Source organism: Heptranchias perlo, chromosome 44 (assembly GCF_035084215.1).
Source record: "Heptranchias perlo isolate sHepPer1 chromosome 44, sHepPer1.hap1, whole genome shotgun sequence".
NCBI classification, from domain to species: Eukaryota; Metazoa; Chordata; class Chondrichthyes; order Hexanchiformes; family Hexanchidae; genus Heptranchias; species Heptranchias perlo.
In genome coordinates this window covers 3,315,575-3,335,574 of record NC_090368.1, presented here as the reverse complement: position 1 = coordinate 3,335,574, position 20,000 = coordinate 3,315,575, and the positions used below count along the sequence as shown (strand labels likewise).

The 20,000-nt window shown below is 53.3% G+C and overlaps 2 protein-coding genes across 2 annotated transcripts in view; one reads left to right on the top strand and one right to left on the bottom strand.

Annotated features, from left to right (window-relative positions):
- Window positions 1-6,632: 6,632 nt before the first annotated feature.
- Window positions 6,633-20,000, top strand: part of tlr18 (toll-like receptor 18) — a 40,357-nt gene continuing 26,989 nt past the window's right edge. The window contains exon 1 of the mRNA XM_067975901.1: window positions 6,633-7,039. The gene's annotated coding sequence lies outside the window, so the exon portion shown is untranslated. The remainder of the gene's footprint in view (window positions 7,040-20,000) is intronic.
- On the bottom strand, window positions 11,209-15,054 carry LOC137306605 (ras-related and estrogen-regulated growth inhibitor-like protein). The gene is made up of 4 exons (XM_067975903.1): window positions 14,857-15,054; window positions 13,495-13,548; window positions 13,322-13,398; window positions 11,209-12,154 (listed from the first exon to the last, which is right to left on the bottom strand). The coding sequence occupies exons 1-4, from the start codon at window positions 14,954-14,956 to the stop codon at window positions 11,747-11,749; spliced, it is 639 nt and encodes a 212-aa protein (XP_067832004.1). The 5' UTR covers window positions 14,957-15,054; the 3' UTR covers window positions 11,209-11,746.

The window sequence follows — 20,000 nt, the reverse complement described above, 5'->3', positions numbered from 1 at the left end:
CTCTCTCTGTGTCTCGCTCTCTCTGTGTCTCGCTCTCTCTGTGTCTCGCTCTCTCTGTGTCTCGCTCTCTCTGTGTCTCGCTCTCTCTGTGTCTCGCTCTCTCTGTGTCTCGCTCTCTCTGTGTCTCGCTCTCTCTGTGTCTCGCTCTCTCTGTGTCTCGCTCTCTCTGTGTCTCGCTCTCTCTGTGTCTCGCTCTCTCTGTGTCTCGCTCTCTCTGTGTCTCGCTCTCTCTGTGTCTCGCTCTCTCTGTGTCTCGCTCTCTCTGTGTCTCGCTCTCTCTGTGTCTCGCTCTCTCTGTGTCTCGCTCTCTCTGTGTCTCGCTCTCTCTGTGTCTCGCTCTCTCTGTGTCTCGCTCTCTCTGTGTCTCGCTCTCTCTGTGTCTCGCTCTCTCTGTGTCTCGCTCTCTCTGTGTCTCGCTCTCTCTGTGTCTCGCTCTCTCTGTGTCTCGCTCTCTCTGTGTCTCGCTCTCTCTGTGTCTCGCTCTCTCTGTGTCTCGCTCTCTCTGTGTCTCGCTCTCTCTGTGTCTCGCTCTCTCTGTGTCTCGCTCTCTCTGTGTCTCGCTCTCTCTGTGTCTCGCTCTCTCTGTGTCTCGCTCTCTCTGTGTCTCGCTCTCTCTGTGTCTCGCTCTCTCTCTGTGTCTCGCTCTCTCTGTGTCTCGCTCTCTCTGTGTCTCGCCCTCTCTGTGTCTCTCTCTCTCCCTCTCTGTGTCTCTCTCTCTCCCTCTCTGTGTCTCTCTCTCTCCCTCTCTGTGTCTCTCTCTCTCCCTCTCTGTGTCTCTCTCTCTCCCTCTCTGTGTCTCTCTCTCTCCCTCTCTGTGTCTCTCTCTCTCCCTCTCTGTGTCTCTCTCTCTCCCTCTCTGTGTCTCTCTCTCTCCCTCTCTGTGTCTCTCTCTCTCCCTCTGTGTGTGTCTCTCTCTCTCCCTCTGTGTGTGTCTCTCTCTCTCCCTCTGTGTGTGTCTCTCTCTCTCCCTCTGTGTGTGTCTCTCTCTCTCCCTCTGTGTGTGTCTCTCTCTCTCCCTCTGTGTGTGTCTCTCTCTCTCCCTCTGTGTGTGTCTCTCTCTCTCCCTCTGTGTGTGTCTCTCTCTCTCCCTCTGTGTGTGTCTCTCTCTCTCCCTCTGTGTGTGTCTCTCTCTCTCCCTCTGTGTGTGTCTCTCTCTCCCTCTGTGTGTGTCTCTCTCTCCCTCTGTGTGTGTCTCTCTCTCCCTCTGTGTGTGTCTCTCTCTCCCTCTGTGTGTGTCTCTCTCTCCCTCTGTGTGTGTCTCTCTCTCCCTCTGTGTGTGTCTCTCTCTCCCTCTGTGTGTGTCTCTCTCTCCCTCTGTGTGTGTCTCTCTCTCCCTCTGTGTGTGTCTCTCTCTCCCTCTGTGTGTCTCTCTCTCTCCCTCTGTGTGTCTCTCTCTCTCCCTCTGTGTGTCTCTCTCTCTCCCTCTGTGTGTCTCTCTCTCTCCCTCTCTGTGTCTCTCTCTCTCCCTCTGTGTGTGTCTCTCTCTCCCTCTGTGTGTGTCTCTCTCTCCCTCTGTGTGTGTCTCTCTCTCCCTCTGTGTGTGTCTCTCTCTCCCTCTGTGTGTGTCTCTCTCTCCCTCTGTGTGTGTCTCTCTCTCCCTCTGTGTGTGTCTCTCTCTCCCTCTGTGTGTGTCTCTCTCTCCCTCTGTGTGTGTCTCTCTCTCCCTCTGTGTGTGTCTCTCTCTCCCTCTGTGTGTGTCTCTCTCTCCCTCTGTGTGTGTCTCTCTCTCCCTCGGTGTGTGTCTCTCTCTCCCTCGGTGTGTGTCTCTCTCTCCCTCGGTGTGTGTCTCTCTCTCCCTCGGTGTGTGTCTCTCTCTCCCTCGGTGTGTGTCTCTCTCTCCCTCGGTGTGTGTCTCTCTCTCCCTCGGTGTGTGTCTCTCTCTCCCTCGGTGTGTGTCTCTCTCTCCCTCGGTGTGTGTCTCTCTCTCCCTCGGTGTGTGTCTCTCTCTCCCTCGGTGTGTGTCTCTCTCTCCCTCGGTGTGTGTCTCTCTCTCCCTCGGTGTGTGTCTCTCTCTCCCTCGGTGTGTGTCTCTCTCTCTCCCCCTCTCTGTGTGTGTCTCTCTCTCTCTCCCCCTCTCTGTGTGTGTCTCTCTCTCTCTCCCCCTCTCTGTGTGTGTCTCTCTCTCTCTCCCCCTCTCTGTGTGTGTCTCTCTCTCTCTCCCCCTCTCTGTGTGTGTCTCTCTCTCTCTCCCCCTCTCTGTGTGTGTCTCTCTCTCTCTCCCCCTCTCTGTGTGTCTCTCTCTCTATCTATCTTTCCCCACACTCTAAAGCCACCCTGGGTGAGACCAAAGATGGACCCTGGGACTTTTCTGCCCCGTTCGGCTCAGTGCCACATGAGACAGGACGTGTTTTGGTGATATATTAGTCACTGATTGTACAATGAATTAAACGCCCCGTCGTCTAATTATAATAAACTTTGTAACCGCTGCCACTAGAGGGCGGGTTATGGCGCGATGAATTTGTCACGGGGGGGGGGGGATTGTTTTGTGAACAGGTGTCCAGTCGACCGGGACGTGCAGCGCAGGCCCCGAGACTTGACGATGCCCTCTCCGACTCCATCTCCGAACAACGCATCGCGTACCCCAGAAAGAGAAACAAAGGGGCATTTCTGCACAAGTCGAACTGCATCCTTCAGAACAGTCGGGAGTTTGATGGGATGATAAGGGAGGCTAATCGGACACAGCTGGTGGAGAACTCTCCTGATCCCATCGCCCCCCCGGCAGCTGTTGTAGCTGCTTCCCTGCCGATCCGTCGATGGGCTGCTCAGAGGAAGGGGTCACTGCGCTGCCTCTGCGTGAACAGCCACTGTAATAACAGGGCCTATGATTTGATTTAATTTCAGTATCTTTGTCACATCGCTCCACGTACACAAGGCGGTAACTTGCATTTACACCGCACCTTTAACGGAGTAAAAACGTCCCAAGGAACTTAAATCAGACAAAATTTGACACCGAGCCACATCAGGAGATATTAGGACAGGCGGCCAAAAGCTCGGTCAAAGAGGTAGGTTTTAAGGAGCGTCTTAAAGGAGGAGAGGGAGGCGGAGAGGTTTAGGGAGGGAATTCCAGAGCTTAGGGCCCAGGAAGGTGAAGGCACGGCCGCCAATGGTGGAGCGATGGAAATCGGGGGATGTGCGAGAGGTCAGAATTGGAGGAGTGCGGAGATCGCGGAGGGTTGCTCAGCGGAGGGAGATGAACTGAGACCCCTTGAGGGGAGTGTTTGAAGGAGGAGGGGCTGTCGGTCGTCTTTGTATCCTGCACAGGGCAATGTTGGCTCCACTCCCAATCCTCGTGCTGATCAAACTACTCGTGCTCACGGCCTCCTGATCGACTGCCCGCATTTCATTCTTCCCTCCTCTCCCCTTGCCCCCGATCTGAGCTTCCACAAATGCTGCGCCCACCCAAAGCTGTGTGTCATTGGGTAGCGCTCTCTCTTTCGCCTCCGAGTCAGAAGGTCGTGAGCTCGAGCCCCACTCCAGAGACTTGAGCCCATAATCCAGGCCGACACTCCCAGCGCCAGTACTGAGGGAGTGCCGCACTGTCGGAGGTGCCGTCTTTCGGATGAGACGTTAAACCGAGGCCCCGTCTGCCCCTCTCAGGTGGATGTAAAAGATCCCACGGACACTATTGGAAGAAGAGCAGGGGGAGTTCTCCCCGGTGTCCTGGGGCCAATATTTGTCCCTCAATCAACACCAGAGTGGTGAGAATGTGGAACTCGCTACCACAAGGAGTGGTTGAGGGGAATAACATAGATGCATTTAAGGGGAAGCTCGATAAACACATGAGGGAGAAAGGAATAGAAGGATATGCTGATAGGGTGAGATGAAGTAGGGAGGGAGGAGGCTCGTGTGGAGCATAAACACCAGCATAGACCCGTTGGGCCGAATGGCCTGTTTCTCTTCTGCGTAATTCCTTAGCCGACCTGTGTCTTCAAATGAACAGACCAGAAGGTGGAGGTGCAGCCAGGGCTGCTTAAAATACCAGCAATGCTTGAGCAGCCTGCAGACATCCCCAGCCGCTGGGAATCGCAGGGCCGAGCGCGCGGCTGTGCCCAGACAGCTTTCCTCCTGTCTGTTGCTGTCTCGTACTCCCGACCGTCGTGAGAAAGCGCCGTTGGTTACGTGCGCCGGCTGCTTGTGCCGAGAGCCTCGCCCCCCCCTGGCACAGGAAGAGGCCAATCAGTGCCGGGGCCCACTGGGGAAAGAGCAAGGATCTCACTCTGTGAGTGTGTGGGAGGGAGGAACGCACCTGCAAACGTGCAGCGATCCCGCATTTCGGGCCCGATCCTGCACGGGTGGAGGAAAGGCTGTCAGGTTGCCACGGTGACCGGGCCTTGGCTCAAAGGCCCCAACTGGTGGCGGGCTGCATTCCGCGGGAGCTGCGAGGGGCCTTTCCCCAACGTCAGCTGAGACTTTGCAGCCGACCCACGACTAAGGGGTCGTGCCCAGTGTTGAAGTTGCATGTTCTTAAAAGTTTATTTTTAAACTGAGCTCTACCGGAAAGAACAACAGTGAAGAGTCCTGCCTGTGCTAAGCCTCGTATTTAATTGATTGCAGACTTCTGAACCGGCCAGATTTGTCCTTTGTGAATCAGTGGTCACAATCTGATTCTGTGTGAAGCCACCTCCTTTTAATGCACAACCGCTGAACATAATACCGTTCTGTCATAAGTTGGAGCTCTGGGTGTGTAATAATATCGTACTTACATGTTGGGCCGTGTCTCAGTGGGTCTCTCTCTCTCTCTCTCGCCTCTGAGTCAGAAGGTCGTGGGTTCGCGTACCCACTGCCGAGACCTGGGCCCATAATCCAGGCCGACACTCCCGGTGCCAGTACTGAGGGAGCGCTGCACTGTCGGAGGTGCCGTCTTTTGGATGAGACGTTAAACCGAGGCCCGCTCTCTCGGGCGGACGTGAAAGTTCCCACGGGCCACTATTTCGAAGAAGAGCGAGCAGAGTTCTCCCCGGTGTCCTGGGGCCGATATTTATCCCTCGACCAACATCACTAAAAAAAACAGATGATCTGGGTCATTATTGTGTTGCTGTTTGTGGGATCTTGCTGTGCGCAAATTGGCTGCTGCGTTTCCTGCATTACAACAGTGACTACACTTCAAAAAAAGTGCTTCATTGGCTGTAAAGTTCTTTGGGACGTCCTGAGGTTGTGAAAGGCGCAATAGAAATGCAAGTCTTTTACATTTATACGGTGCCTCCTCACACTGGAACGTCTCAAAGCACTTTGATCAACACAGCATTTATTATTTGAAGTTCAGTGACGATTGTTATGTAGCCAAATCTAGCATCTGTTGTTTGCCACTATTGTCCTACAGTTAATGAGATGAGTGTCCAGGTAATCTGTTTTTTTTAGTGATGTTGGTTGAGGGATAAATATTGGCCCCAGGACCCCGGGGAGACCTCCCCCCCCCCCCCCCCCCTGCTCTTCTTCGGAATAGTGGCCGTGGGATCTTTTACACCCACCTGAGAGTTCCAGATTTCCACTCCCCTTTGTGTGAAGAAGTGCTTCCTGACATCACCCCTGAACGGCCTGGCTCTAATTTTAAGGTTCTGCCCCCTTGTTCTGGACTTGCCCACCAGAGGAAATAGTTTCTCTCCATCTACTCCCATTTAACCATCTTAAACACCTCAATTATAATCTTCTCTCCTCGAGGGAATACGAGCCCAGTCTGTGCAACCTGTCCTCGTAAATTAACCCTTTTAGCCCCGGTATCATTCTGGCGAATCTGCGCTGCACCCCCCCTCCAAGGCCAAAATGCTATATCCATAAAAAGAAAAGCAATTTCTTTCGGTCTTCAAACAAATCCGCCTGTTATGGAAAAGCACAATCACCTCCAGGCGACGATCTCATCAGTCCCCCGAAGCTCCTGGCTGACTGCCACTTCTCCCTCCATTGTCCCGTTAGCCGGAGACAGGCACGTGCCAGCCCTCAAAAGGGAACTCGGGGTCACGAGGGCCTGTGCCACGCTGAATATCCTCCAGAAAGAAACACTGGAGCTTTTCCAGGGTCAGTTTGAATCTCTGGAAACCAGCTAACCAATCAAGTTGAGTCGTAGTTCAGTGAGATAGAGCTGGCTCGGTTGGTGAAGACAGACAGACTTGTATTTCTGTAGCACCTTTCACGGCCTCAGGACGTCCCAAAGCGCTGTACAACCAATGAAGTACTTTTTGAAGTGTGGTCACTGTTGTAATGTAGGAAACATGGCAACCAATTTGCGCACAGCAAGATCCCACAAACAGCAATGTGATAAACGAGCAGATCATCAGTGATGTTGGTTGAGGGATAAATATTGGCCCCAGGACACCGGGGAGAACTCCCCCCCCCCCTGCTTTTCTTCCAGTAGTGGCCGTGGGATCTTTTACGTCCACCCGAGAGGGGCAGACGGGGCTTTGGTTTAACGTCTCATCCGAAAGACGGCACCTCCGACAGTGCAGCGCTCCCTCAGCACCGGCATTTGCAGCCCCGATTATGGGCTGGAGTCTCTGGAGTGGGGGCTCGAACCCACGAGCTCCTGACTCGGAGGCGAGCGAGCTACCCACCGAGCCACCTGCTGTTAAAAGCCACAGGCGGGGGAGCCTGAAGAGCCAATTTGTGCGCGAGATGAGGGAAGCGATCAGAAATGGGGAAGTGAACAAGCACGCTGTGACCTACAAAGGCACAGATCAGGGACGTGCTGCCCAGCCATCCGTGAACGGGAATAACAATCCCATTGGAATGGGAGGAATGCGAGGGAACCATCCGGCAGGATTCACAGGAGGGGCCAAAAGCATGTCTGGAATTTCTACGCCAACAAGGAACTATTTGCACTCAGCCGCACAGAGGGTCGCCAACCCTCCAGGCTTGTCCTGGAGTCTCCGGGAAATGAAGATTAATCTCGCTGCGAGCAACAACCCAGGGAGAAAAATCATCGGGGTGTTTCTAAAAAAAAACATTGGGTTTTTAAAACAAATTTCTTTTGAACACGTTTGTGCGTCAGTTACAAAAATATCGGCAGTGGGGGTGTTTGACTGACAGTCAAGATTCATCCAATCAGGTAACAAAGAGTCCGTTCGCTTTCCGATTGGCTGGGGTTCCGTGAGGATGGACATGTCGGGCAACCAATGGCGGGAGTGTGGGGGCTGAGCTACCATGGGGCTCGGCGTCCCTGGTTTCCTGAAGTTTGCGGACCCTCAATACTGACCGGTCTGCTGGAAAGTTTGCATGTGCTGGTCAAACAACTTGCGAGCACTCACTGTCTGGGCCCACACACACTGTTGGGGGGGGTGGCCATTTAAGTGGGAACCTTTCAGGACATCCCACTGAAGTGCTTTTGAATTGCAATCACTGTTGTAACGTAGGAAACGCAGCAGCCAGTTTGCGCACAGCAAGATCCCGCAAACAGCAAAGTGATAATGACCCAGATCATCTGTTTTTTTTTAGTGATGTTGGTCGAGGGATAAATATTGGCCCCAGGACCCCGGGGAGAACTCCCCCCCCGCCCCCCCACTGCTCTTCTTCCAACAGAGAGAGAGAGAGAGCTACCCACCGACACCAGCAGCCTGTGGGTCGACGAGTCTCCAAACAGCTCCTCACCCCGAGCTGATCTGTCACCTCCACTGACTGGATTGTTGCAATTCCCGGGAGTTAATTATTAATTGGACGGCTTCCTGAGACTCGGAGTGGGAGAGGGGGCAAGGGGGAGGTCTGACATCATGACCGAACGAGACCCCACACAGCTTCACCACCCCTGCCATGCTCGGTGCCAAGAATTTGCAACTGCCCAGCTCACCCACTGAGCCTGCGACCCATGCACACTGGTGCGAGCTTCTTTCCCTGTTCAATGTTGATCAGAGCCAGTGTGGTACTGGGACAGCTTCAATTAAAGGAGGGACCTGCATTTGTACAGTGCCTTTTGACATAGTAAAACATCCCCAAGACGCTTCACAGGAGCGTAAATCAGACAGAAATTTGACACCGAGCCACACGAGGAGATATTAGGACAGGTGACCAAAAGCTCGGTCAAAGAGGTGGGTTTTAAGGAGCATCTTAAAGGAGGAGAGAGAGAGAGGCGGAGAGGTTTAGGGAGGGAATTCCAGAGCTTAGGGCCCAGGCAGCTGAAGGCACGGCCGCCAATGGTGGAGCGATTAAAATCGGGGATGCGCAAGAGGCCAGAATTGGAGGAGCGCAGAGATCTCGGAGGGTCGTAGGGCTGGAGGAGTTTGGGAAATGTAGCCCAGATGACCTCTAGTAATAGATCAAAACTATGGGGGCCATAAATATAAGAGAGTCACTAATAAATCCAATAGGAAATTCAGGAGAAACTTCTTTACCCAGAGAGCGGTGAGAATGTGGAACTCGCTCCCACATGGAATGGTTGAGGCGAATAATGTAGTTGCATTTAAGGGGAAGCTGGATAAACACATGAGGGAGAAATGAATAGAAGGATATGGTGATAGGGTGAGAGGAAGAGGGGAGGGAGGAGGCTCGTGTGGAGAATAAATGCCAGCACAGACCTGTTGGGCCGAATGGCCTGTTTCTGTGCTGTAGTCTCGATGTAAAACTAAGTGCCTGAATTGCATTTATTTTTTATCCCACCCTGTTTAAACCTCTTCTCTCTCTCCCCCCCCCCCCCATGTTCTCTCTCTCCTTCTCCCTCCCTCTCTCCCTCTCTCTCTCTCTTCTATGTTCTCTCTCTCCCTCCCTCTTTCTCTCCTCTCCCTCTCCCTCGCTCTCTCTCTCTCTCTCCCTCCCTCCCTCTTCCTCTCCCTCTCTCTCTTCCTCTCCCTCCCTCTCTCTCGCTCTCCGTCTCCCTCCCTCCCTCTTCCTTTCCCTCCCTCTCTCTCGCTCTCCGTCTCCCTCCCTCCCTCTTCCTCTCCCTCCCTCTCTCTCCCTCTCCCTCTCTCTCACCCTCCCTCTCTCTCTCCCTCTCCCTCCCCCCTCTCTCTCCCTCTCTCCCTCCCCCTCTCTCTCTTTCCCTCTCCCTCTCTCTCGCTCTCCGTCTCCCTCCCTCCCTCTCCCTCTCCCTCTGTCCCCCTTCTCCCTCCCTCTCTCTCTTCTCTCTTTCCACTCCAGAAGCCCCATCTGCTCAGCTGCACATATAGTCCATGAAGTTCAGATCCTGAGACGCCGGCGGGGACCGCTGGTGATGGGGGGACAGTAGGTCGGAGGAGGATAATCAGTGTGTGTAACTAGTTTATCGAGCCCTCGCTGCGTAGTCTGGATGAGCACTCCACCTAAGAGCGGTTCACTTTCTACACCTTCCCCCTGAATGTAATCAACTGCAGGGGGCGGGGGGAAGCAGGGAACGGAGAATGATTTTACCCAGGGCACCTGAACAGTAAAGGACATCAGGAGGAGAGGTCGTTGGAGGGAGCTGTGCCAAACTGTGGGCAGATTTCTCAACCCTAAACTAATCCCAGTGCCCCGCTCTCTCCCACAGCCCTGTGTCTGTAATATTGTGAATTGCCTCCTCGTTATGGCTTAATGGGGGCTGGTTCTGAGCGGCACATTGTAGGGCTCTAACTGCATCCGGTGGCTGAGAAGTATTTCTGTCCTCTGGGCGTGTTGTGTACGCAGTTACGGTCTCTGCAGGGGGGCGATGCTGTCTCACAGTGGGGGGTTAGTTGGGAGTTACCGATTAACCAGGACCTGCTGCTGGCCACAGAAGTGCTGTCCGCGAGGCACAGACAGTCTGAAGGTCAAGGGGAGCGGTGCGAGCATACATTACACAGCGCAGGCTGCTGCCCTTGTGTTTCGGATCTGTTGCTCATGTTCCTGCACACACCCCCCCACCCAAGCACTCGGGGTTGCCAACTCTCCAGGATTGCCCTGGAGTCTCCAGGAATCGCAGATTATTCCCCAGTTCACTCCTGGTGGGAGCGAAAAATCATAGAGAGGGCATTAGAATCTCGCTCGTGAGTTACCAAGAGTTGGGAACGAAGACTGTCCGACTGACGAGTCAAGAATGATCCAGTCGGGGAATGATGAGTCTGTTGGCTTTCCCGATTGGCTTGGGAAGGTGGGCCCCCCCCCCCCCGAGGATGGGGGTTTCTGGCGACCACTTTGGGTAGGGGGGGGCAGTTGGAGACGGGACACATCATGTGATGAAACCTCCAGGATGGCATCCAGCCAGAGTTGGCAACCCCCCCTACCCTCCGCTCATCCCTCCCTCCACCTCAACTCTTGCTTTGGGGGGTACGCTCCCAAGGGCGATAGGCCCCCACACCTATTCGACAGGCTATTCGACAACCGTGGGCTTCGCGGCCCGGCACTCTCGCCTGATGTTTGGAGGCAGGTTACTAACAGCCCCCACCCCCCCCCCCCCCCACCGGCTGATTTCCCCTCTTCCCCCTCACTTTCTAGCCCAGGTTGACTTCAGTCTCCGTCCCAGCTGAGATTGGCTAAATCAGCACAGACCAGGGGGGGGCCAAACCTCAGCAGCTTTCAATCAACCGCCAAGCGAGCAGAGGCCAACACTAAGCTGAAAGAAAGAACTTGCATTTATATAGCGCCTTTCACGACCTCTGGACATCCCAAAGTGCTTTACAGCCAATGAAGTACTTTGTGAAGTGTGGTCACTGTTGTAATGTAGGAAACACGGCAGCAATTTTGCGCACAGCAAGATCCCACAAACAGCGATGTAATAATGACCCAGATCATCTCTTTTTTTAGTGATGTTGGTCGAGGGATAAATATTGGCCCCAGGTCTCATCCGAAAGACGGCACCTCCGACAGTGCAGCACTCCCTCAGTACGGAGAGGCAGAAAGGAGGGATCTGGTCTGAAGTGTTACGGGGAATTCTGCCACTCTAATTGAGCCTCTTCCCTCTCCTCCTCTTGGCTCTCACACTGACTCAGTCCAGCTCTGATCAGATTCTTAATCGATTTGCCCTGTGGGCCTCGGGAGGCAGCTGTGGACATGTGGACCCTCATATAGGGACAGGTGGAGGCCATTCAGCCCCTCGAGCCTGTCCCGCCATTCAATTAGATCGCGGCTGATCTGTATCTTAACTCCATTTACCCACCTTGGTTCCCTAACCCTTAATACCCAATAAAAATCGATCAATCTCAGGTTTGAAATTTTCAATCGACCCCCGGCCTCAACAGCTTTTTGGGGGAGAGAGTTCCAGATTCCCACTCCCCTTTGTGTGAAGAAATGCTTCCTGACATCACCCCTGAACGGCCCGGCTCTAATTTTAAGGTTATGCCACATTGAATAAAACCATTTTAATTATTATATATAAAAAAAGAGAATTTATTGTCTTTCCCAGGGCCATTAATAAAACATATCTACATAACAAGAATTCATAGTTGCAAATATGTACAAATTATACAAATATTACATGCAGTAACTTCTATTTTATAACAATCTGTCCACTTTTCTAGAAAATAGTTCCTCCGAAGTTAGTTTGAGCCTTTTGTCAACTCCAACTTTCTCCCCTCTTCCCGTGAAGGTGCTGGCTGTCCATGGGGTCCTGTGCCTCGCCATTCACCCCACGCGGAGAGCATCGGTGTGCTATTCAACCATGGGGTGAATCTCCCATGCCTCGCCATTCACCCCCAGTCAGAGAGCGTCCGTGTGCTGTTTGACCCTGGGGGGAATCTCCTGTGCCTCGCCATTCGCCCCGGGCAGAGACCCTCCCTGTGCTATTCTACCAGGGGGGGGAATCTCCCGTGCTTCGCCATGCACCCCGGGTTAGAGAGCGCGGAGTGCTATTCGACCGAGGGGGGCGGGGCGGAGAATCCCAGCAGGAACTTAGCCCTCACTCGGCCCGCCTCTTCCCGAACACGGCAGACACGCTCCGCACGATGCCCCGCAGACCCGCCGCCTTCTTGGCGGCCGCCTTGGACTCCCTGACCAGGCCCAACAGCTGGTGGAAGGCCACCAGGACGCCGTGGTAGGTCTCCGCCGCCGACACCTCCAGGAAGCCGCAGCGGCTGGCCAGGGCCAGCAGGCGCCCCTCCTCGCCCGACACCGCCCGCCGGTGGCGCAGGTCCCGTTTGTTGCCCACGATGAGGGCGGGCGCCCGGCCCCCCTTCACCTGGCGGAGCCGCTGGACCTGCTGCCGGGCCACGTTGAAGCTGGCACGGTCGCAGATGCTGTAGACGAAGATGAAGCCGTCTGCCCAGCACATCTGCTGCTCGCTCGCGTGGCTCGTCCCCTTGGAGTTCTGTTTGGAGGGGGGGGGCGGGTAGAGAGAGAGAGAGAGAGAAGAAAAATAAAGCTTAGATACTTTTAATTTAGCCCCCCTACCCCTGCCATGCAGTGGGTGACCCTACACTGTGAGTGACCGTCAGCTATTCGACCTCAGGGTGCATCGTGGCCGTGCCCGATCCACTCCTCGTTGGATTTCCATGCGCGGGACGGGAGGCACTGGATAGCGATCAGCTTCCCTCCCTGTTATCCCTAAGCCAGTGGCACTGAGGCCAATCATAGTACCCTTCTATTCTCTCCACCCCCCCCCCACGACTCCCGTAACTGGTGGAGATTAGCACAGGATGCTAACCTGGAGCCAGCAGTGGGGCTCAGGACCTCGCATTTAGGAGCAGGGGAGTTCTCCCCAGTGGCCAAACGTTCCTCCCTCATCCGACATCGCCAAGAGCCAGATCAACTGGTCAGTCGTCCTCTTGCGGGATCTTGCTGTGCACAACATTTTCTCCACTCAAATGGGCACGCCCACACCATTGCACGTTACTGAAATCCCAGTGTTCAACACCATCCGATCTGGAGTCAGTGAATTTTCGCCGATTGTTCCAGATTGGGATACAGGACCTTGTCCTGGAGATGTCAGACAGTTCCAAGTTGAAAAAAGTAGGAGGAAATCACACAGCACAGAAGGAGGCCATTCGGCCCATCCTGCCTGTGCTGGCTCTTTGAAAGAGCTATCCAATTAGTCCCACTCCCTCTTGCTCTTTCCCCACAGCCCTGCAAATTTTTCCCCTTCATGTATTTATCCAATTCCCTTTTGAAAGTTATTATTGAATCTGCTTCCACCGCCCTTTCAGGCAGTGAATTCCAGATCAGAACAACTCGCTGCATAAAAAAAATTCTCCTCATCTCCCCCTCTGGTTCTTTTGCCAATTATCTTATTCTCTGGTTACCGACCCTCCTGCCGCTGGAAACGGTTTCTCCCTATTTACTCTATCAAAAACCTCCCCTTAACCTTCTCTGCTCTGAGGAGAACAACCCCAGCTTCTCCAGTCTCTCCACATAACTGGAGTCCCTCATCCCTGGTACCGTTCTGGCAAATCTCCTCTGCACCCTCTCCGAGGCCTTGACGTCCTCCCTAAAGCGCGGTGCCCAGAATCGGACACAATACACCGAATTTCAAATTTACCTGTGAATATAACGAGTCCCAGATGTTAAAGCAGATCTCTCTCCCATCCACCGTCACATTGTGAGTGTAAACGGTCTCTGTTTAAGAAAAAGAGACGTATCTTTAAAAAAAAAGTTTCAGCATTCCCTGTAAGACTCCATCCTCAATCGTTTATAATCGCCAGTCCCACTTACCGATATCTCCGTACTCTCCGATAAATCGCCTGGTGAGGAACCGAACAGTGAGAGCTAGAAGGAGAAATGAAACACTCCTTTAGAAAAAAAGGACCAGGTGGCAAACAGAAAACTCCTCGTTAAAAAAAAAAAATTTCCAAAGTTTCGAAAGTAATTTACGATACAGACAAAGTTTGTGCAAGAGTCAAAACCGGTCAGTGTTTAACGATCTTTGTCTTTCTTTCAGTGCGTTGGTACGGTATAGTTTGAGTGAAAGTTTCAAAGTTCACTCAATACTTAACTGTAGGTGATAGAGAGTCATCGGAGCAGCCCTCTATTTCCGCAGAGATGTTACCTCGTTTAACAATAACACGAGTTAGAAGCTGCTTTTAAATAGCAGGCAGAGGAATGTCGTACAGACGGGCTGAATAGCCGTCCACTAAAATCTCTGAGCATCACTAGGAATATACAAGACGGAGAAAGATCCCCGACCAGTCCCAGTGTCTGGGAAATATCTCGTCCCATCTCGCCCCTCAAGCAATTTATCTTCAGGTATCCAGCTCTCTCTTAAATTTGCCCTCAAATAAGAACGAACTTGCAATTCTATCGTGCCTTTCACCACCTCAGTACGTCCCAAAGCGCTTTACAGCCAATGAAGTACTTTTTGCACAAACAGGCCCATCAGGTCTATACTGGTGTTTACACTCCACACGAGCCTCCTCCCTCCCTACTTTTCAAACCTTACATTTTGTTGAAGTGTAGCCATTGTAAGGAAACACGGCAGCCAATTTGCGCACAGCAAGCTCCCACGGTGTGATAATGACCAGATCATCTGGGTTTTTTTTAAAAAAACAAGAGAGGGATAAATATTGGCCCAGGGATAACGCCCCAATGCTGCGTTCAGTGACCGGTCAAATTCGTAACTCGACACTTCAAAGACCAGAAGTAACTCTGCACGATCCCCAAACTTATTTTTTTAATAAAAAGCTGTACACACAGTCTAGAAATGCCTTTTACTCTGCAAAGATCACATCTGGTGTACAGTGGACAGTTCCGGGCACATTATTATGAGAAAGACATGCAGGTATGGGAGAGAGGGAGGTAAAGCGTCTGACAATTGGGATTAGGCATCTGATCTTATGGAGTTGAGGGTCTAAAAAGGGGCAGGCAAGATTTGACAGCAACAGGACGCAGTAGAGAGTTTGCAGCAGGTGGTAAATAGGTGAAAGCAACTATAAAAATACAAATCCCTCTTTCTTTTAAACGCATCAATGAACATTTCTTTTTGTTCCTCTGTCACGGAGCGACACATGCAATTCCGGGACACCAGAATTCCACCTCGGATCCCAGAAGAACGCCTTATTAACCACAAAGGACGTTTACCTGATTTTCCCACATGACCAGCCCCCAGGACCAGAACATTGATCTGCAGCTTCTGTTGGCCGCGTTCCGATTTCTCGTTGCTGCTCAGGGGCAGAACCATCTTTTTGCGAGAGTGGCGATCAGGGCTGATCTGCCAGCAGATTTGTGCTAAGCCCTCTTTTGCCCTGCACACGTACACACACAAGGAGAGAAAGCGAGAGGTCGTCCTTTAAATAGCCAGCAGCTCTGGCCCAAGAGGACGATTGGCCACTGTCCAATCCCGTGTTCTGCCTGGGGAGTCCCACAGGGCCGAGCTCCCATCCAATCCGAGAGCTGGAACTCAGCAACCCCTTGGCAAACTTTAACTCATCACCGAAAACTTTTTTAAAGAGAGCTTTATTTCCACTGTTTGTCATCAGTGTCACAGCTGAGTGCATTGACTGCTGCTGATAAGTCATTTGGGACTGGCTGATTTCGATTTAACAGTGTGGCTCAGTGGGTTCGAGCCCCCACTCCAAAGATTTGAGCCCGTAATCCAGGCTGACTCTCCCAGTGCCAGTACTGAGGGAGCGCCGCACTGTCGGAGGGTCAGTACTGAGGGAGCGCCGCACTGTCGGAGGGTCAGTACTGAGGGAGCGCCGCACTGTCGGAGGGTCAGTACTGAGGGAGCGCCGCACTGTCGGAGGGTCAGTACTGAGGGAGCGCCGCACTGTCGGAGGGTCAGCACTGAGGGAGCGCCGCACTGTCGGAGGGTCAGTACTGAGGGAGCGCCGCACTGTCGGAGGGTCAGCACTGAGGGAGCGCCGCACTGTCGGAGGTGCCCTCTCTCGGATGAGACGTTAAACCGAGGGCCCCGTCTGCCCCTGTCTGGTGGACGTAAAAGATCCCACGGACACTATTGGAAGAAGAGCACGGGGGGGAGTTCTCCCCGGTGTCCTGGGGCCAATATTTATCCCTCAACCAACATCACTAAAAAGAAACAGATGATCTGGGTCTTTATCTCATTGCTGTTTGTGGGATCTTGCTGTGCGCAAATTGGCTGCTGCGTCTCCGACATTACAACAGTGACTACACTTCGAAAGTACTTCATTGGCTGTAAAGCGCTTTGGGATGTCTCGAGGCTGTAAAAGGCGCTATATAAATGCAATTTCTTTATAATTGACAAAAGAAGCAGAGAGGAGATGAGAAATTTTTTTTACGCAGCGAGTTGTTATGATCTGGAACGCGCTGCCTGAAAGGGCGGTGGAAGCAGATTCAATAATAACTTTCAAAAGGGAATTGGATAAATACTTGAAGGGGAAAAATGTGCAGGGCGACGGGGAAAGAGCAGGGGGGAGTGGGACTAATTGGAGAGCTCTTTCAGAGAGCTAGCACAGGCACGACGGGCCGAACGGCCTCCTTCTGTCCTGCAAGATTCTATGAGTCAAAATCCTGGAACTCCCTAACCAAACAGCACCTTCACCACCCGGACTGCAGCGGCTCAATAAGAAGGCCCCACCACCACCACCTTCTCAAGGGGCAACCAGAGCAGGGCGATGAGTGATGGCCTTGCCAGCGAGAATGAATAAAAATCAAACTAGCCCAGTGACAAACCCCTCAAGTGATTTACAACCCTAACAGGGGATTAAATTTTATGTTCCATGCAAGAAATTCAGACAGGGTGACCCACTGAGCGGTATCACTGTGCCTGCCAGACCAGGAGGGTACCAGCGTAAATCAGCCAAACTCAGAGGATGGGGCCTCCGTACACCTGGTTAGGGAGTTGGGGGGGGGGGAAATCAGACAGGGTCCCTGCTCCTGATTCCTATCCAGCGACTCCGGCCGGAAAGTGCCTGACTTTCGGGCGAGGATGGGTGTTCCGTGACGCCGCCCGCAGTCGAATAGCCGCCCATCGATCACTGTTCCGGCTCACATGAGTGGCCCACTGGGGGACTAACTGAGAGAGCGCGGTGCCTGTGGAACCTGTACCGCAGTGAGAGTCAGTGCCTTCAGGGGGAGAGGGGACCCGTACCCCAGTGAGAGTCAGCACCTTCAGGGGGAGAGGGGGGAAATTAGGGAAATGGGGAAGCAATCAGGAGAGTGTATGCGATTCGCATCATCCAATGGTGATTTGGGTCAGTGTCTGCTCATATTTTGGGGAAAATCGTTCTCTGCTGGACACTTGTTGACGTTGCAGCACATGACTCAGCTTTGTTTCTTCGAAGTTTTTTTAGCATCTCTCGCACACAACATAGATTTTCAAACAAGGAGTGTGTCTGTATTTACGGAGGGTCCCCGGGAGTGTGTCAGTATTTACAGGGGGTCCCCGGGAATGTGTCAGTATTTACAGGGGGTCCCCGGGAGTGTGTCAGTATTTACAGGGGGTCCCTGGGAGTGTGTCAGTATTTACAGGGGGTCCCCGGGAGTGTGTCAGTATTTACAGGGGGTCCCTGGGAGTGTGTCAGTATTTACAGGGGGTCTCTGGGAGTGTGTCAGTATTTACAGGGGGTCCCCGGGAGTGTGTCAGTATTTACAGGGGGTCCCCGGGAGTGTGTCAGTATTTACAGGGGGTCCCCAGGAGTGTGTCAGTATTTACAGGGGGTCCCCAGGAGTGTGTCAGTATTTACAGGGGGTCCCCGGGAGTGTGTCAGTAATTACAGGGGGTCCCCGGGAGTGTGTCAGTATTTACAGGGGGTCCCCGGGAGTGTGTCAGTATTTACAGGGGGTCCCCGGGAGTGTGTCAGTATTTACAGGGGGTCCCCGGGAGTGTGTCAGTATTTACAGGGGGTCCCCGGGAGTGTGTCAGTATTTACAGGGGGTCCCCGGGAATGTGTCAGTATTTACAGGGGGTCCCCGGGAGTGTGTCAGTATTTACAGGGGGTCCCCGGGAGTGTGTCAGTATTTACAGGGGGTCCCCGGGAGTGTGTCAGTATTTACAGGGGGTCCCCGGGAGTGTGTCAGTATTTACAGGGAGTCCCCGGGAGTGTGTCAGTATTTACAGGGGGTCCCCAGGAGTGTGTCAGTATTCACAGGGAGTCCCCGGGAGTGTGTCAGTATTTACAGGGGGTCCCCGGTAGTGTGTCAGTATTTACAGGGGGTCCCCGGGAGTGTGTCAGTATTTACAGGGGGTCCCCGGGAGTGTGTCAGTATTTACAGGGAGTCCCCGGGAGTGTGTCTGTATTTAGAGGGGGTCCCCGGGAATGTGTCAGTATTTACAGGAGGTCCCGGAGTGTGTCTGTATTTACAGGGGGGTCCCCGGGAGTGTGTCAGTATTTACAGGGGGTCCCCGGGAGTGTGTCAGTATTTACAGGGGGTCCCCGGGAGTGTGTCAGTATTTACAGGGGGTCTCTGGAGCGATTTAAAGGAGGAGAGAGAGGCGGAGAGGTTTAGGGAGGGAATTCCAGAGCTTAGGGCCCGGGCAGCTGAAGGTACGGCCGCCAATGGTGGAGCGATTAAAATCGGGGATGCGCAAGAGGCCAGAATTGAAGGTTGGCGCTTTCACTGAAAACTTCAGTCCATTCTCTCCACCAGCAGGTGGAGTGCAGAGTCTAATCGGCAGTCCATTGAGTTCCAGTGAGAGCTCAAACGGCTTCGAAGTGCAGTGGCTCAGTGAGCAGCAATTTTGCCTCCGAGTCAGAAGGTCGAGGGTTCGAGCCCCCACTCCAGAGACTTGAGCCCCATAATCTATGCCGACACTCCCCCAGTGCCGGTACTGAGGGAGTGCTGCACTGTCGGAGGCGCCGTCTTTCAGGTGAGACGTTCAACTGAGGTCTGCCCCCCCTCTCAGGTGGATGTAAAAGATCCCACGGCCACTATTGGAAGAAGAGCAAAGGAGTTCTCCCCAGTGTCCTGGGGCCATTGTTTATCCCTTACTAAAAACAGACGATCTGGGTCATTATCACATTGCTGTTTGTGGGATCTCGCTGTGCGCACATTGGCTGCTGCGTTTCCTACATTACAACAGACCTCGGAGTGCATGTGCACAGGTCCCTGAAGGCGGCAGTACAGGTAGATAAGGTTGTGAAGAAGGCATACGGAATGCTCTCCGTTATTAGCCGAGGTACAGAATACAAAAGCAGGGATGTAATGATGGGACTGTGTAAAACGCTGGTAAGGCCACAGCTGGAGTATTGTGCGCAGTTCTGGTCACCACATTACAGGAAGGACGCTGCCCGAATTGGTGGGAGAGGCAGGGACCCTCAACTCTTTCTAAAAGTACCTGGACCTGCACCTAAAGTGCTGTACGCTGCAGGGCTACGGACCGGGTGCTGGAAGGTGGGATTCGAATGGTTGTTCTTCGAGCCGGCGCGCACACGATGGGCCGAATGGCCCCTTTCTGTGCTGTATCTTTTCTGTGGTTCTAACAGTGACTGTACTTCATTTGGGACGTCCTGAGGTTGTGAAAGGTGCTATATAAATGCAAGTTCTTTCTTCACACTATTCACAGTCTTGTCTTGCAGAAAGGGAGGGGAAGAGTTCGTAAGCAGATAGTGAAAAGCCCTTCATTCACTCCCCCGGCGGGGGGCAAGGGGAGGGGGAGGAGGCCCACTGTAGGTGCACGATCCCTCAACCCAGTTTTCTTCCCTTCTCCACCGGAGGCGCTGGGATCGGGATTCCCAGCTCACCCGGGGGTGAGCCACTCTCCACCCGTCGAGCCCAGAGCCCGTGCTTTGACCAGCTGTTCGACTGTAGCAGGCATCGCGGAAGGGCCCAATCCCACCCTCATCTCCGTGCGCTTCCAGTAGGGATGGAAGCCAATGCCCCCTCCCCCTCCAACTTTTCCCCCCTTCTCCCTCCCCTCTCCCACCCCCTCCCTTCCCCCTCACCCTAACCCAGGGACGCTGAGCCCAGTTGTAGCCGCCCCAGGGCAGACCGACCGATAGCATCGCAGGCCAGAGATTGACCGTGGAAACCTTCTGATCCATGTGACTCAGCAACACACGTCTATAGTAACCGGAGAGAGCATTCAGTTGGTGGGTTTTGCACAGCAACATGGCAGAGGAGAAGGCCATTCAGCCCCTTGAGCCTGTTCCGCCATTCAAGAGAGAGTCTAACCACCTCCCCTTGACATTCAACGACATTACCATCGCCAAATCCCCCACCATCAACATCCTGGGCATCACCATTGACCAGAAACTTATCTGGATCAGCGACATAAATATTTTGGCTACAAGAGCAGGTCAGAA

What these genes read in the sequence shown, in the direction of transcription:
- LOC137306605 (XM_067975903.1), bottom strand. Translation starts at nt 14,956, where the DNA reads ATGGTTCTGCCCCTGAGCAGCAACGAGAAATCGGAACGCGGCCAACAG. An exon ending in TGGTCATGTGGGAAAATCAG is followed by an intron (nt 13,549 to 14,856) that starts GTAAACGTCCTT and finishes TTCTCCTTCTAG; the next exon opens with CTCTCACTGTTCGGTTCCTC. An exon ending in GGGACTCGTTATATTCACAG is followed by an intron (nt 12,155 to 13,321) that starts GTAAATTTGAAA and finishes CCCTCCAAACAG; the next exon opens with AACTCCAAGGGGACGAGCCA.